Consider the following 17,899-nt stretch of genomic DNA (forward strand, 5'->3'; position numbering starts at 1 on the left):
CAGTGAAAAAAGGAGAAGAACAGAATAGAATATTTAGTCTAAATCAGTCACCAAACTACTAACGTTTTTATCTATGGGAATGGGGTTATAGAGATTTTGCTTTTTGATTAATACTTCTCTCTAGTTTGATCTTTTTCAAAGAATGTGTGCTATTTTCAAAAATCTGAAAAACAATGCTATTTCTATTTTCAGGGAAAAAGGGAAGAAAACTACTACATTAAACTATATTAAAAAGGTAGAAATCTAAAATTACCAAAATTATAAGTTTATAAAAAATACAGGACTTACTTTTCCAGCTTGTTACTTTATGTACCTAAATTAACTAAGGGTAGGAGGGATGTTTGAAGTGACCCGATACATTCAGTTCCCCATTCATCTACCTTATGCAGTATTCCACTAAGACTGATGACCAGATCTTTTGTGCTCGTCAGTAGAGGAACCATTTCCAGGGCTTTGGCCAGGAGTTTGGGGTGCTGCTGCTTTGCAGACTGTGTGCTCATGTCTCCCTGGCCTTGGCTGGCATTGGTGTTGTGTAGCAGTGTTTCGATGAATAGCTGAAGAGCTGCATCACAGTCCAACTGAAATGTGCTGAAAGAAGTATTCAAATACAGGCTAACTTCTCTCCATGCATGTGTTTTCATACAATTTCTCACTGACACACTCCCATCGAACCCTCTCATTGTCCCGCCTCATTATCAGATCACATACACATCATCAAGAGTTAACTGCTGTCTTTAAAAAATCAGATCTTGGGGGCACCTGGGGGGCTTAGTCGGTTAAAGCGTAGGACTCCTGGTTTCAGTTCAGGTCATGATCTTGCAGTTCATGGGTTCCAGTCCTGCATCAGGCTCCATGCTGGCAGTGTGGACGGAGCCTGCTTGAGATTCTCACTCTCTCCCTCTCTCAAAAACTAAATACACTTAAAAAAAACCCAGATCTTGGGGCCCTTTGGGTAGCTCAGTTGGTTAAGCACCTGACTTTAGCTCAGGTCATGATCTCATTGTTGGTGGGTTCAAGTCCCATGTTGGGTTCTGTGCTGTTAGTGCAGAGCCTGCTTCAGTTCCTCTGTCTCCCTCTCTGTCTGCCCCTCCCCCACTCACACATGCTCTCAAAAATAAACACTAAAAAATTTAAATAAATAAATAAATAAATCATCAGATCTTGGGGTGCTTGGGTGGCTCAGTCAGTTAAGCATCTGACTCTTGATCTCGGCTCAGGTCATGATCTCACAGCTCACCAGATAGAGCCCCACGTTGGACTCTGCACTGACACCATGGGGCCTGCCTGGGATTCTCTCTCTCTCCTCTCTCTCTCTGTCCCTCTCTGCTTGCACTCTGTCTCTCAAAATAAAAATAAAATAAACTTAAAAAAAAATCATGGCCATGTAATGGCATAATACTGGGGATAAATTTGTTAATAAAATTGAAAATATTTAATAGGGCAATTCCACTTTCACACCCTTCACAAAAAATAGCCAAGATACACACACAAGGATGTCTGCTGCAACAACTGTTTGTAATATTTAAAAACTGAGAGCAATTCCATTATCCATTGAAAAGGGGCTAAATAAGTTATTCATACAAAGGAATACCAGAGTTCAAGAGATACAAAGAAAAGCTATATGTACCAATCTTATAAATATACTGTTAAGTGAATGATGCATGCTATAAAATAGTTTGTAAAATATGATTCTGTTTGTGATAAACTTAAAGAATGCATGTTTTTATATGCATAGGGGAAATAAAGGAACAATATAGGCGAAATTCTTTAAACGGTGATTATTCCTGAATGGTAAGATTATATGGAACTTTGATTTTAATATGTTCTATCTTATTAGAAAAATAATAAAGATTAAAAAAATAAGAATGAAATGGAGCTATTATGTGTATTGTGCTAAGTGAAATAATTCAGAGAAAGACAAATACCATATGATTTAACTCATGTGGAATTTAAGAAACAAAACAGATAAACATATGGGAGGAGGAGAAAAGAGAGAGGGAAACAAACCATGAGAGACTCTTAAAGATAGAGAACAAACGGTTGATGGAGAGATGTGAGTGGGAGATGAGCTAGATGGGTGATGGATATTAAGAAGGGCACTTGCTGGGGTGCCTGGGTGGCTCAGTCGGTTAAGCATCTGACTTTGGCTCAGGTCACGATCTCATGGTTAGAGTTTGAGTCCCGCGTCGGGCTCTGTGCTGACATCTCAAAGCCTGGAGCCTGCTTCGGATTCTGTCTCCCTCTCTCTGCCCCTCCCCACTTGCACTCTGTCTCTCTGTCTCAAATAAACGTTAAAAGGGGCGCCTGGATGGCTCAGTCGGTTAAGCGGCCGACTTCGGCTCAGGTCATGATCTCGCGGTCCGTGAGTTCGAGCCCCGCGTCGGGCTCTGTGCTGACAGCTCAGAGCCTGGAGCTTGTTTCAGATTCTGTGTCTCCCTCTCTCTGACCCTCCCCCATTCATGGTCTGTCTCTCTCTGTCTCAAAAATAAATAAACGTTAAAAAAAAAAATTTTTTTTTTAAATAAAAATAAAAATAAAAAATAAATAAAAAAAATAAACGTTAAAAAATATTAAAACAGGGGCACCTGGGTGGCTCAGTCAGTTAAGCGTCCAACTTCGGCTCAGGTCATGATCTCAAGGTTCTTGAGTTCGAGCCCCGCATGGGGCTCTGTGCTGACAGCTCAGAGCCTGGAGTCTGCTTCAGATTCTGTGATTCCCTCTCTCTCTCTGCCCCTCACCTGCTCATGCTCTGTCTCTGTCTCTCTCTCAAAAATAAATAAACATTAAAAAAAAAAATTAAAACAAATATAAAGGAGGGCACTTGTTAATGATGAGCACTGTGCGTTGTATGTAAGTGATGAATCACTGAATTCTACTTCTGAAACCAATATTGCACTGTATGTTAACTAGAATTTAAATAAAAATTTGAAAAAAATGAAGAATGAAATTATAGACAATTGAAATGCCTTAAGCCCTATTAACAATATGATAGCTTAATTTGCTACACAGAATAACAAATATCAAGAAAAGCTTTAAGTAGGACCATTAAAAAATTTTTTTTGTTTATTTGTTTTTGAGAGAGAGCATGAGTGGGGTAGAGACAGTATTTTAAAACCAGTCACTTAGGGGCGCCTGGGTGGCTCAGTCGGTTAAGCGGCCGACTTCGGCTCAGGTCATGATCTCACGGTCCGTGAGTTTGAGCCCCGCGTCGGGCTCTGTGCTGACAGCTCAGAGCCTGGAGCCTGTTTCGGATTCTGTGTCTCCCTCTCTCTGACCCTCCCCGTTCATGCTCTGTCTCTCTCTGTCTCAAAAATAAATAAATGCTCTGTCTCTCTCTGTCTCATTAAAAAAAATTTTAAAAAAATAAAAAATAAAATAAAACCAGTCACTTATTATTTGACCTTAAGTGGGGTCACTGAATATGGGTTTGTTTTCTCATATATAAATTGGTGCTAATATGCAATAAAAATGTAAATATTAAATGATGGTGCATGAAAGCACTTTGAAACTAATAAAGTGACAACAATCTGGTCATCCTATTTATTAGATAAACATGTGAGATATTATTTACTCCTACTTATCACAATAACTGTTATATATAAACATTTAGTTTTAGTTTTAATTACTTGTTATTTTAAAAAATTCTCCCTAAATCATATTAAAAAAAATTTTATGTTTATTTATTATTGAGAGAGAGCACAAGCAGGGGAGGAGCAGAGAGAGAGAGAGAGAGAGAGAGAGAAGAGAGAGAAAGAGAGAGAGAGAAGAGAGAGAAAGAGAGAGAAGAGAGAGAGAGAGAGAGAGAGAGAGAGAGAGAGAGAGAGAGAGAGAGAATCCAAAGCAGGCTCCAAGCTTTAGCTGTCAGTCAGCCAGAGCCCAATGCAGGACTGAAACCCATGAACCGTGAGATCATGACCTGAGCAGAAATCAGATGCTTAACTGACTGAGCCACCCAGGTGCACCCCCCACACTTTTCTTTCAATAAGAAACATCATTATCCTTTTTTTTTTTTTTTTAACTTAAGAGTTTATTTATAAGGGTGCCTGGGTGGCTCAGTCGGTTAAGCATCTGACTCCCGATTTCGGCTCAGGTCATGATCTCACGGTTTGTGAGTTCAAGCCCCACACTGGGCTCTGCACTGACAGTGTTAAGCCTGCTTGATTCTCTCTCTCCTTCTCTCTCTGCCCCCACCTTACTCACTCTCTTTGTCTCAAAATAAATAAACTGTTTTTAAGTTTATTTATTTTCAGAGAGGAAGAGAGAAAAGTGGAGAAGGGGCAGAGAGACACAGAGAGAGAGAGAGAGAGAGAGAGAGAGAGAGAGAGAGAGAGAATCCCAAGCAGGCTCTGCACCACCAGTGTGAGGCTTGAACTCAAGAATTGCAAGATCATGACCTGAGCTGAACTTGGATGCTTCACTGACTGAGCCACCCAGGTGCCTCTAAATCATACTTTTCATTACATCTTTTTTTTTTCTCTCCATTATATCTTCATTTAAGATTACTTTGCCCCTATGTTGATCTGATTTAGAAGTTCAATTGCTCATAACAATACTCCCAAACTTTCCTATCATGGGAATCATCTGGAACTCCTATTACGGATCAGATTTTGGGGCTTGGCCCAGATCTGCTGAGTCAGAACCACCAGGAAGGGGCCCAAGAATCTTTATTTTTAATCAGGAGCCCCAGGTGATGTTCAACATGAGGCAAGTCTGGGAAACACTTAACCATGAATTTAAAAGGTGATAACCTAAGAGAATTTAATCTGGTTTTGGATTCACTTAGTTTGGAGATTAAAAAAAACATCCACAGTCCATAGACTGCATGGAATAATCATCTTTATTACTGTGTTCTTGCAATAAGGAGTACCAGTTTGTTAACCTAATAGTAAAAATACCACTAAAGTTTAAAGAGTTACCAGCAATATTCCAGAATGAGGCTTGTGTCCATATCTATATTCTCCACAAGAGCTTTAATGAGGTCTTTCTTGGTGAGAAAATGTTGCCTGAAAACCGGCTGGAAAGAAATCTAGAAATAAAAAGAGCAAAACAAAAACCCCAATAAAGTGAAAGGTATTAGAATAAGGACACCATGGTGATTTGCCTTTTTACTATCCTTTTTTATAGAGAAACATTTTTCTAGACTCCTCTAACCCTTTTTTATCCCCCTACCCAACTTGACCATCATTCTGAGATTTCAGGTATATTTGGCTATGGGCCCCAAATCTCTTAGTCAGGTTACCCTTTGGTTCTTCATCAATTAGTTGTTATCAATAACCAGTCCCATTTCTACATTTGAACTAGGCTTCAAAACACATATCCTTTCTGTAGTGATCACATTCCTGATTAGCCTACTTGCGAGTAAAATAAAATTTTTTTTTTTTTAATTTTTATTTATTATTTTTGAGACAGAGAGAGACAGAGCATGAACAGGGGAGGGTCAGAGAGAGGGAGACACAGAATCTGAAATAGGCTCCAGGCTCCGAGCCATCAGCCCAGAGCCCGACGCGGGGCTCGAACTCACGGACCGCGAGATCGTGACCTGAGCTGAAGTCGGATGCTTAACCGACTGAGCCACCCAGGCGCCCCAAGAAGAAATACTTTTAAAAAAAATACCAAACGCACTGAGTGTCTAAAGCAGACTGAAAGAGAGGCTGTGGTCAAGATGGCAAGGCATAGAAATGCAGCATCACGCGAACTGAATCACGGAGAGACTGAATTATACTCTACAGCCAGATGTATTATACTCGTATAGTTTGAGGACCTCCTGTAGAAAATAGAGGATGCCTTTCTGTCAACCAGTGATCTAAAACAAAAAGGCAGTATGTCCACTTTCTCGGTGGGTCTTACTTCTAAGTGAATGCATGTGAATTTCAAGCCACATAATGTTCATAATGTTCTGAGCTGTCAGCACAGAGCCCGACGCAGGGCTCGAACTCACGGACCGCGAGATCACGACCTGAGCCGAAGTCGGCCGCTTAACCGACTGAGCCACCCGGGCGCTCCAAAATGTTTTAAAGACATAGTGTCAAGAACACAGTTTTGTTTGTTTTTACAAAGTGAAAAATGACTTTTCCCTAGGAGTTCATAAACTTCAGTATACCTGTGTACACACTGATGTTATCTTTTTAATTTTTAAATTTACTTATTTTGAGAGAGAGTGAGCGAGAGAGAGAGCACACAAGCAGGGAGGGAGCAAAGAGGGAGGGAGAGAATCTCAAGCATGCTCTGCACTGTCAGTGCAAAGCCTGATGAAGGGCTCAAACTCACAAACCATGAGATCATGACCTGAGCCAAAGTCAGATGCTTAACTGACTGAGCCACCCAGGCACCTTCACATTGACTTATCTTCCACCAAACAGCAACAGAAAAGTATGAGGCTAAAGGCTAGGTCTGAAACAGCTTATATGTTAATTAATCCTAGATATAGTTCTATCAATGGGAAAGCTAAGTAGAAAAAAATGTCAAGCCTCAGGGGTGCATCTGGGTAGCTCAGTCAGTTAAGTGTCCAACTCTTGATTTTGGCTCCGGTCATGATCTCACGGTTCATGGTTCAAGTCCCACACCTTTCAGTGCAGAACCTGCTTGGCATTCTCTCTCCCTCTCTCTGTTTGGGATTCTCTCTCCTTCTCTCTCTGTCCCTGCTCTGCTCTCTCGTGTGCGTTCTCTCTCAAAAATAAACATTAAAAAAAAGTCAAGGGCACCTGGGTGGCTCAGTCGGTTAAGTGTCCGACTTTGGCTCAGATCATAATTTCACAGTTCGTGAGTCCGAGCCCTGCATCAGGCTCTGTGCTGACAGCTCAGATCCTGGAGCCTGCTTTGGATTCTGTCTCCCTTTCTCTCATCCCCTCCCCCACTCACATTCTGTCTCTGTCAAAAATAAACAGACGTTAAAAAAAAGTCAAGCCTCTTCCAAATTTTCTTAAAAATACAGAAAACAGGAAATGAAGCAAATGGTCCTTATTTGTTTGAAAACAATAATGTGTATATTTAATATAACTAAAATTTATGAGTCCACAACATATATCCTCTCCCCAAAGAAGACGACTTTCAGATTTCCTGGGGAAATCATCAGAATGGATCAAATTTGATGGTACTCTGAAGAATACTCACACCAAGTTTGCCAAGACGAATACCCCACTGAGCATCAGTACTGAGTTCACGGAACTTAAGCTCTGTTTCTATTTCCTGATAGAGGCTGGCCAGCTGAGAGCCCACCAGAGATATTGCCTAAAAAATTAAAATAGAATTAAAATTCAATCACAATAGAATATGTTCTAACACCTTTTGGATGAAACCCAACAATAAAAATCATAACCTTTCTTTGTGATAACAGTGTGGAATATTACATATTGCTTCATACACACAGTCATTATTGATATAATAGGTCATTCAGCTTTTATTATGATGCCATAAATGTAGTCTGGCTTTTCTTCAAAGAAAAGGCCAAATTTTGGTTATCCTGAAAATAAAATCCCCACAAAAGGCAAATTTTAAAACAAACATCAAAGAGAGATTCTGCATCTGCTAACCTTGTCCAACAAAAAAGACCTGGCTCGTGGGTCTAAGGTTTCAAATACACTTCAGATATAGTAAATGTAAGAAGTGAAGGTCTATGGCCACATACAGATTTAAGAAATAAAAAATATCCTAATTCTTTGGGTTGAGCAGTGCTTATAACCTGCATATACATTCACTGGTGTGTCAGTAGTCAAGGAAAAGCTGTTAGAAAACAAGAGAGTTTGCTCCACATTTCTTCTGCTAAATCATTAAGTGGCAAAGCCAACTTCATTTTTTCCCCGAAATCTCTTCATAAAGAAATGAAGCTGTGCTTGCTCAGGCCATACCAAAATTTTGTCGTAATTCTGCCACGCTTTATCTATGAGCTTCCAGAGATTTTCAAACACTTCTTTTTGGGGTAACAGAGTGCAGTAACCCAATGCCAAGTCCAGATCCACCAGGCGACAATTAAATACCTATTGGAAGAAAGCATCAAGAGAAGGACATTCTTTACAATCAAAATAGAATTTGGTCTCTGAATGCTTATTTGTTATCAAATTTAACTATAACCCCTAAGAATAAGAAAGAAAGAAAGAATAAGTTTCGTGAAAAGTGATTTAGAGTAACTTGGTTCCAACTTGTATGCTTAGTTTTAATATCCTTTATCATTATCATAAACTTAAGGAAACAACTTGGACAGGTTGTATATAGCACAGAACCCTTACCTTCTTCTCCCTGACAATCCCATCACTTCTCTTAAAGCCCCAATATGCCCTCCCCATCCTCATTCTTATCCTGAGATATCAGAAGCAACTAGAAGAGAGAAAAGGAAAAAAAAAAAAAAAAAAAAAAAGAGAGAGAGAGAGAGAGAGAGAGAGAGAGCGCGAGCAGCTTACCAAGAACGGATACTCACTTTGTGCAACAGTGTTGTAGCGTTTCCCCTGATAAATGTAACAGCTTTCTCTTTCAGTCCCATAACAACATGCCTTGATTTAACTAATGTGGCCTCTCCAAACAACTTTTAGAAAAGAACAAAAGAATTGTTAGGTCTACTTCTATCTATGTGTCATTTTGAAAACTCTTCTTAAATATTAAGGAACTTTGAAAATTCATCATTACATGCAAAATGTGCTGGCATTTAATCTATGATGACAGAATGCTGCAGCTGAGGGGGGAACTGACTGGGAAGGCACAAAAAGGAACCTTTTCAAATATTCTATACCTTGATTGTGCTGTTGGTGACATGGTGAATACACTGTTGACAGACTTAAAATGTGCAATTTTGAAAGCAATACTTTACTTAAAGTTAATTTTGGGGCACCTGGGTGGCTTAGTTGGTTAAGCATCTAACTCTTGAATTCGGCTCAGATCAGGGTCATGGGATTGAGCTCCACATCAGATTCTGTGCTGAATGCAGAGCCTGCTTAAGATTCTTTCTCTCTCCCTCTCTCTGTCCCTCCCTCCACACTTGCACACTCCCTCTCTTTCAAAAAAAAAAAAAATGTATATATATACATAAAAAGATAAAGTTAATTTTGTAAAAAATTGTTATTTAACAAATATAAACAGAATAGTAGAAGTGAATGCAATTCTGTGATTAGCTTCATAAGCAAGTTATCAACAGGTACTTTGCCTTCTAGAATCTTTTCAATGATGCTGTCAGGTAATAATTATAATAATTTAGGCTATAGTAAAACAAACAACAGATAGAGTTTTGACCTAATGTATTCACTGGGTTGGGAGTAAGAAGACATATCACTGCAACTTAAAACCTCAACTGAATGATTTCACCTCCCTCAGTCTGCTTCCTCATTTGCAAAATGGAGACTCTCAGGGCTGTTGTCAAGACTGAATATGAAAAGTATGCAAGTACCTTGAACCACACCTGAATCTCAGATGCTCAACACATGTTTCCTAAATCTGACAAATTATCAATTTCCTTGTTCCAGAGCCAAGTGAGAAAATGTGGACTCCAAATCCCTTTGTTTGGTGGTGTATTTGTATCTATATTCCTCCAAAGTGAAAGCATTTGTTCTCAGAACTATACCTTTCCACTCAGACTGGCATCCATGAAGCTTGATACAGAGTGCTGAAGACAGGTACCAAATGAACCAATGACAAATCTTAGGGCCAGTTCCCACTGGCTAGATTCTTGCAGGTTCTGGAGCAATGCCGAGATGGAATTTATAATAGGTAAAATGAGGTTGTCTCCTGTGAAGTGACAAAAGTACTTCATTTCAGTAAAAGTATTTTAATATTTAGATTTTTCAAAGAAATAAAGATCATAATTATTGAAAAACTGTTTTCAGGGACAGCCAATGTTTTCAATGCAGATAACTATCATAAAATTCTTTTTTCTTTTTTTTAACGTTTATTTATTTTTGAGACAGAGAGAGACAGAGCATGAACGGGGGAGGGTCAGAGAGAGGGAGACACAGAATCTGAAACAGGCTCCAGGCTCTGAGCGGTCAGCACAGAGCCCGATGCGGGGCCCGAACCCATGGACCGCGAGATCATGACCTGAGCCGAAGTCGGCTGCTTAACCGACTGAGCCACCCAGGCACCCCTAAAATTGGTTCTTAAAGCTAGTAAATGAGAGAATTAACACGAACTTTATTTAAACCAGAAAATAACTAAGCTTGACGATAACTGATCTATTTTCAGATGCTTAAGTCATTAGCTGGAAAAAAAACAAAAAACAAAAAAACCACTTCTCCGTGGGGAAAACCAAAATTTATGAACAGATTCATAAGTTAATGTTCCAAGCCAATGACAGTCTCTTGACCTTCTGGAAGAGTAACACTGTAATAGTCATAATTAAGTACATCAAGAGCATTAAGTCAGACTTATATTCAAGATTTCAAGGAATTTCTGTTTTTCTGTTATTTATAAAATTGTAATACAATAATGTATATTTCTGATGTCAAGTACCTTCATTAATAGAACGGTATGGTAAACTTGTAGAATCCAAGGGATGTCTCTTGCTTTCTACAAAAAAGAGTGAAATATGTTAACAGTAAATAAAACAACTTGCTTGTAGACCACATATTCCAAGAAATATTTAAATATTATGCTATTAACAAATAATGTTCTAAAATAATCTACTTTAAAAAAAAAAAGAGCACTTAAGTACATACAGAAAAATACATACGTTAAGTGTACAACTTGATGAAGTGAATACATTCACGTCCCAGAACCCAAACCAAGAAATAGAACCTTACCAGTACCCGAAACCCTCTCTTCCCCCTTTCCAGTCATTATCCACCCTCGAGAGTAACCATTCCCCTGACTTCGGACAGCACAGCTTCTTTATAGCCTGTCCTTGCACTTTACGTGAACGAAATCATATAGTATGACGTGTTCTTTTGTATTTGGCTTCTTTTGGTCAGCGCTGTGCCCGCGAGATTCACCATATTCCCATGTGCAGTCCTAGTTCCAAACCTCCACGCTTTAAAACTTGCATAAAGCAGAAATACATAGAAAATAACAACACAAGTGACATTTACCAGCCAGAGGCAGAAGTGACGCAATCATTTCATAGATAACAGGCAGCACCATCTGTGACTCCAGAACTATCCCATCTTCACTGAAGAAGTCACTGTAAGACCACTCTTCATATGGATCTTTTTGAGTTCCAAAGGAAGTCTAAATACCAAATCACAGAGAAGACACAAGTAAATACACTCCAAAACACAAATACCATCTTCACTAAGCAGAACCCAGAATCAGATGTACTAGAGCCAAACGCAGTTTGGATGGTCAAATACAACTGTGTAGTCTGCTTCCTCTGGGTAGTCTGTGGCTTATGATAATGCCATTTTATTTTTATTTTTATTTATTTATTTATTTATTTTTAACATTTTTTTATTTATTTTTGGGACAGAGAGAGACAGAGCATGAACGGGGGAGGGGCAGAGAGAGAGGGAGACACAGAATCGGAAACAGGCTCCAGGCTCCGAGCCATCAGCCCAGAGCCCGACGCGGGGCTCGAACTCACAGACCGCGAGATCGTGACCTGGCTGAAGTCGGACGCTTAACCGACTGCGCCACCCAGGCGCCCCGATAATGCCATTTTAAATTAAACCGTTACTCTAAGATAAGGACAATGTCCAGAGATGCCTTTTTTGAGGCCCAACATTTCAAAAGATAGGGCAACTTAAAGCCAATAAATGTCACTGAAAAAGAGGTTTCATGCCCTTGAGTTTTCCGGTCTAGAGTAAGAAAACACAAGAGGTAGGGGCACCTGGGTGGCTCAGACAGTTAAGTGTCTAACTTCAGCTCAGGTCACGATCTCATGGTCCATGAGTTTGAGCCTTGCGTCTTGCTCTATGCTGACAGCTCAGAGCCTGGAGCCTGCTTCGGATTCTTTGTCTCCCCCCTCTCTCTGCCCCTACCCTGCTCTCTCTCTCTCAAAAATAAAAACATTAAAAAAATAAAAAAATAAATTTAAAAAACCCACAAGAGGTAGATTTGATATTTTTATAAACTATACAAGTGATTTAAAAGTGGTTCATAATGGGCGGGCAGGGATTTGGTTTAAGGAAAAGAAATTTAAAGGCAATTTACTTTCATTAGAATTCCACAGTCATCCATGTGGCACTGTCTGGAAAGCTCTACTGCCGTTAATGTAGATTTACACAGTTCTAAAGCATCCAGCAAAAAATCTGAAAGAAAATGGAGAAAAATCATTACACTAATATTCCACGTGTTTGGAATAATGAAAACAATCTTTTAATAATTACCATTCAAATTTTAAAGAAGGCCACAAGATAGAACGGTTTCCACACAGCTTTGACTACCCTAAATAATGCAGTTTAAACTTTTACAGAAGCTTGGCCTAGATGTAACCTCGTATGTGGAGAGGCAAGGAACTTCACAATCCCATCAAAGTGATTACTATCAACAGTTGGAAATGACATTGTTAATATCTGTAAATATTTTGAAACAATAATCCCCATGGAGAATCAATTACGACTGGCTCTTTGTACAACGGAGAGAACGATCTTTTGTCTTTATGGCAATGTCCAACTGTGAAGAGACAGCACGTGGGAGATCCGTGTGCAATGAGACACAGAACACAAAACTATATTATACACCCCGTCACCTGGGCTGCAGATGGTGGCAGCTTGGCAAGCTAGAGCATGTATTTCAGAAGGAAGATTGAGGCCCGCGGGTGTTGCCATTGGAATGTCATTAGCCAACATGTGACAAAGCTTCTGACACGTCAAAAACAGCAACTTCCCAGTGTCGGCATTGCGGTGATACTTAAACAAGTCTCTGGAAAAAAGGAAGTGTCAAAAGTGAGAATACTCGGAGCAAAAGCAAATGCATTTGCCTTTCTTGGATTAATAAATGAACACCACCTCTTTAAAAAGGGGCGCCCGGCTGGCTCAGTTACATGTCTGACCGTGGCTCAAGTCATGATCTCGTGGCTCATGAGTTCGAGCCCCGCACTGGGCTGTGTGATAACAGCTCAGAGCCTTGAGCCTGCTTCAGATTGTGTGTCTCTCTCTCTCTGCCCCCGACTCACGCTCTGTCTCTCTCTCTCAAAAATAAACATACGTTGGGGTGGCTGGATGGCTCAGTCGGTTAAGGGTCTGACTCTTGGTTTCAGCTTAGGTCATGATCTCACAGTTGGTGGGTTCGAGCCCTGCATCGGACTCTGTGTTGACAGTGTGGAGCCTGCTTAGGATTCTCTCTTTCCCTCTCTTTCTCTGCCCCTCCGCTGTTAGTGCTCTCTCTCGCTCTCAAAGTAAATAAATAAACTTTAAAAATAATGAAAATAAACACTAAAAAATAAATAAAAAATAAAATCTCTTTAAAAATGTTTTTATGCCATCTAATGTGCTTTGTCTTTTAACTTATTTGGGATATTATTAACTGTCAGAGGGCAAGGCAACCTAAATTCCATGGTCAGGTTACCTAACGACTCACATCATGTGAGTTACCTGCCTGCTATGCTACCATTTTGTGACCTAAACTAGGCTCCGAGGGCGAGAAACCAAGAATGATATCCATGCAAATGAAAAGGTCACTGGCCTAACCCTATTACCAAGAAGTCAAGGAAGCACGTGTTCCTTTCAGACAAGCTGTGTGTGCACGGGGCCGGGGCTCACCTGCATCTTCTCAGCGCTGCTTCCAGGTTCCCACGGTTTAAGGCTCTCAAGGTCAGCTCGGCCTCCCGCTCTTGTGTGGACAAGTGCAGGGCCAGCGCCTGTCTGTGCAGCTTGGACTTGGTGCTCGGGCTCTTGTCCTCGGCAGCTGGAGGCTCTGCAGAGCTCTGGGGTTTGTGTTTGGTCTGTGTGACTTCGTGAGCTCTGATGTACTGTTCACGGAGCTCTGAGACCAGGGCACTGTTGCTGTAATCTCCAAAGGACAGGAAGACCTCGAAGTTCTCCTAGGAAGGCAAACAGGACAGCGTGCCACATGTGCTCACTTCATCTGTTGTTAAAAACCACTGGCGAGTCTCAAATCTCTCCTTATTCTCCCTCAAAGACAACTCCCATGTTAATTAAGAATTTAAGACTTTATATTTCAAGTTATGAAAATAATACTATAATAAGTTTGAAAAACAGGAAAAACCATTTTAACCCAAGGATTTTTTTCTTTTCCTTGTTTATTTTAAATTTTTTTTTTTTTTAACGTTTATTTATTTTTGAGACAGAGAGAGACAGAGCATGAACGGCAGAGGGGCAGAGAGAGAGGAAGACACAGAATCGGAAGCAGGCTCCAGGCTCTGAGCCATCAGCCCAGAGCCCGACGTGGGGCTCGAACTCACGGACCGCGAGATCGTGACCTGAGCCGAAGTCGGACGCTCAACCGACTGAGCCACCCAGGCGCCCCACAATGTTTATTTTTAAGAGAGAGAGAGAGCGAGAGAGAGTGAGCGAGAGCAAGGGAGGGGCAGAGAGGGAGACAGATAATCCAAAGTGGGCTGCACATTGACAGCCGACAGCCTGATGCGGGGCTTGAACTCATAAACCGCAAGATCACGACCTGAGCCGAAGTCAGACGCTTTAACCAACTGAGTCACCAAGGCGCCCCTTAACCCAGGATTTTCTAAATGTCAGCACTATTGACACCATTTCTTGGTGTCAGATCATTCTTTATTGTGGGGGAATCCTTGAATAGCAAAAATGACAGAATTAAGTATTAGGTTTGGGTGACTGAAGAAACCAGCTTTGCTCTTTTTTGTAATAATTCCTTTTGGCTGCTAACTCCAGACTTAGAATTTATTTTTCTTACCCGATTAAAAAAAATCCCCCTGAGGCCCAGGGAAGGATACCAAGAGGCAGTGAGATCACCTTCTTCTCCCCCTCTTCTTCTGGCTCTCCTCCCTCTCTTCTCCTTTTCTTTCCCCTTCTTCTATTTTTTTTTTTTTTAATTTTTTTTTTCAACGTTTTTTATTTATTGTTGGGACAGAGAGAGACAGAGCATGAACGGGGGAGGGGCAGAGAGAGAGGGAGACACAGAATCGGAAATAGGCTCCAGGCTCCGAGCCATCAGCCCAGAGCCTGACGCGGGGCTCGAACTCACGGACCGCGAGATCTTGACCTGGCTGAAGTCGGACGCTTAATCGACTGCGCCACCCAGGCGCCCCTATTTTTTTTAAGTAATCTCTACACTTAACATAGGGCTCAAACTCACGATCCCAAGATCAAGTCACGTGCTCTTCTAACTGAACCAGTCAGGTGCCCCCTAGACCTTCTGTTTTGATGCAGTACTCTACAGCAAGGTTTCTCAATCTTGCCAGATCCTCTGTTGTGAGGGCTGTCCTGTGCACTGTAGCAGCATCCCTGGCCTCTACCTGCTAGATGCCACTAGCACCCTCCTTCTACCACTCGTGACAATCAAAAACTATCAAAACTCCCTTCACAGTGCCAAGTACTCCCTGGGAGCAAACACACCTGAGCTGAGAACTGGTTATCCTAATAAGCAGTGACCATTTTCTTGGTCTTTCTTTTCAGTTTTCTTCACCAGCATTTTGTGGCTACACGGGTAATTTCATATGTTACCTTCTCCAGTTAACACTATGGCATTTCTCCTTTCTCCTGTCATTACACAGACTTCACAAATATTATTTTGGATGCCTGCATAACTTAATCTATGGTGCAGTTATTTATAAAATGTAAAATTTTGAAACTGAGGCTTTTCCCCAAAAAATATTAGTTATCTTTCCCAAAGGGGATGCATCATGTAGAAATACTTATTTATAAAAATAAATAGAATGTTTACTGCAGATAAGTTGTGGAAGACTTTATTCATTATGTGTCACAATTCCCTCTTTATTAGGAACCACAGAAATGTTTATGCTTATATAACCACAGACTATCTCTAGAAAAATACACAAGAAACTGGCAACAGCAGTTGCATCTAATGTGGGCAACTAGATAGCTGGAATATCAGGATAGGAGGAAGACTTGTTTTTCACTATATATTCTTTCAAACTTTTTTTTTTTGTCAAAGAGTTAATTCCTTATTGTTTACAACATGCAGTACAGAATTTTAGTAAGTTTATTTTTTATTGTGGTAAAATATACATAAAATTCACCATTTTAACCATTTTAAAGCCTTTTGAATTATGTAGCATCCATGTATAATCTAGTCAAAGATAAATATACAAGTGATTAAACCAAGAAGTTTCTCTTTTCAATGTGCATCTTTTTCCCAAGGAATGTAGCTTCTGTGTGTAGTCAATATAGCTCATGATTTTTCGAGAAGATATATATATGTTTTTAACGTTTTATTTTTGAAAAAACACAAGCTGGGAGGGGCAGAGAACCCAAGGTGGGGCTTGAACTCACAAACTGTGACATCATGACCTGAGCCAAAATCGAACGTTTAATCGACTGAGTCACCCAGGTGCCCCCAAGGATATATATTTTTTATTTTCAGTAATCTTATTTTAACTATTTATTGCTGCTGAGGCAGTGCTAAGTAGAATAAGCAAGGGTACTGAGGTCAGACACATGGGGTCCGAGTAGCGGGTTCAGGTGATGAGCTCACCATGTTCACTGCAGCATTACTCACAACAGCCAAAAAGAAAAAACAACTTAAGTGTCTATCAACAGAGGAATAAACAAAATGTGGTCCACTCCTACAATGGAACATGAGTCAGGTGTTAAAGGAATGAAGCACTGACACCTGATACACGGAGGAACTTTGAAAACATGCTGACTGAGAGAAGCCAGACACAATGAGATAAATATTGTAGGATTCCACTTACAAGAAATCTATAGAAAGGCAAATTCAGAGAAAGTAGATCAAAGGTTTCCAGGGGTTGGAACGGGGGGTTACTGCTTAATGGGTAAAAATGGGTAAAATGCATAAAAAGTTTCTGCTTGAGGGGACGAAAAGTAGATGGTGGTGAAGGTCACAACATTGTAAGTGTAATTAATGCCATTGAACTATATATTGAAAAATGGGTAAGATGGCAAATTTTACATTGTTACCACAATTATGAAAAATTATTAATATACCAAAAGCACTGAATTATACACTTTAAATAGATGAACAGTATGGTATGTGAATTACATCTCCATAAAATTTTTTCCTTTTATTTTTAAATTTTTATTTATTTTTGACAGAGAAAACGCGTATGTTTGTGAGGGTGGAGTAGAGAGGGAGGGAGAGAGTCCTAAGCAGGCTCCCTGCTGTCAGTGAAGAGCCTGGGGCTCAATCTCACGAGATCTCAAACTGTGTGACCAATGTCACAAGCTGTGACGGTGAGACCATGACCTGAGCCAAAATCAAGAGTCCGATGCTTAACCGACTGAGCCACCAAGGCACCCCAGGTTGTTTTACAAATGAGAGAAAAAAAGGAAAACCAGTACGCTGTAACTAAAATTCCCGAAGGCTTGGGGCACCTGGGTGGCTCAGTTGGTTGAGCATCCAACTTGGGATCAGGTCATAATATCATGGTTTGTGGGTTTGAGCCCCACATCGGGCTCCCTGCTATCAGTGCAGAGCCAGCTTCAGATCCCCTGTCCCCTTCTCTTTCTGCCTCTCCCTCACTTGCACTTTCTCTCTCAAAAATAAATGAACATTAAAAAAAAAAAAAAAACAAAATAAAATTATTGAAGACCAGCACAGAAAGTTTGAAGGATGGACTGATCATCCATGTCAAATGCAGTGATAAGTAACATAATCAGTAAAGTAATAATGTTCAACATAACTTAACATCTTTACCTGTAAGCTAGCAACAGCTTTAAATTGTTTCAGGATTTCTTCACATTCATCCTTCTTCTGCAGATTGTCTGTAATTAAATTTTTTTAAGTTATAGTAGACATCCAAATTCCCCTATTATTAGATTTTTTTTTTTTTTTTTTTTTAAGTAGGCTCCATGCCCAATGTGGGGCTTGAACTCAAGACCCTGAGATCAAAAGTCACATGCTCCACCGA

At 40.3% G+C, this 17,899-nt stretch overlaps 1 protein-coding gene across 2 annotated transcripts in view; it reads right to left on the minus strand.

Moving 5' to 3' along the window:
- The window catches only part of KNTC1 (kinetochore associated 1), a 74,510-nt gene that overhangs the window by 22,122 nt on the left and 34,489 nt on the right, over positions 1-17,899 (minus strand). For both annotated transcript variants that reach the window (XM_019467576.2, XM_053901966.1), the window contains 12 exons: positions 17,686-17,753; positions 13,614-13,894; positions 12,602-12,774; positions 12,064-12,161; positions 11,004-11,142; positions 10,429-10,485; positions 9,545-9,708; positions 8,411-8,515; positions 7,845-7,973; positions 7,111-7,227; positions 4,917-5,026; positions 381-588 (listed from right to left, as the gene is read on the minus strand). In XM_019467576.2, the coding sequence (XP_019323121.2) occupies positions 381-588; positions 4,917-5,026; positions 7,111-7,227; positions 7,845-7,973; positions 8,411-8,515; positions 9,545-9,708; positions 10,429-10,485; positions 11,004-11,142; positions 12,064-12,161; positions 12,602-12,774; positions 13,614-13,894; positions 17,686-17,753 (1,649 nt within the window). The remainder of the gene's footprint in view (positions 1-380; positions 589-4,916; positions 5,027-7,110; positions 7,228-7,844; positions 7,974-8,410; positions 8,516-9,544; positions 9,709-10,428; positions 10,486-11,003; positions 11,143-12,063; positions 12,162-12,601; positions 12,775-13,613; positions 13,895-17,685; positions 17,754-17,899) is intronic.

The sequence above is a fragment of the Panthera pardus genome, unplaced genomic scaffold (assembly GCF_024362965.1).
Source record: "Panthera pardus isolate Hobbes unplaced genomic scaffold, ASM2436296v1 HiC_scaffold_15, whole genome shotgun sequence".
Taxonomy (NCBI): Eukaryota; Metazoa; Chordata; class Mammalia; order Carnivora; family Felidae; genus Panthera; species Panthera pardus.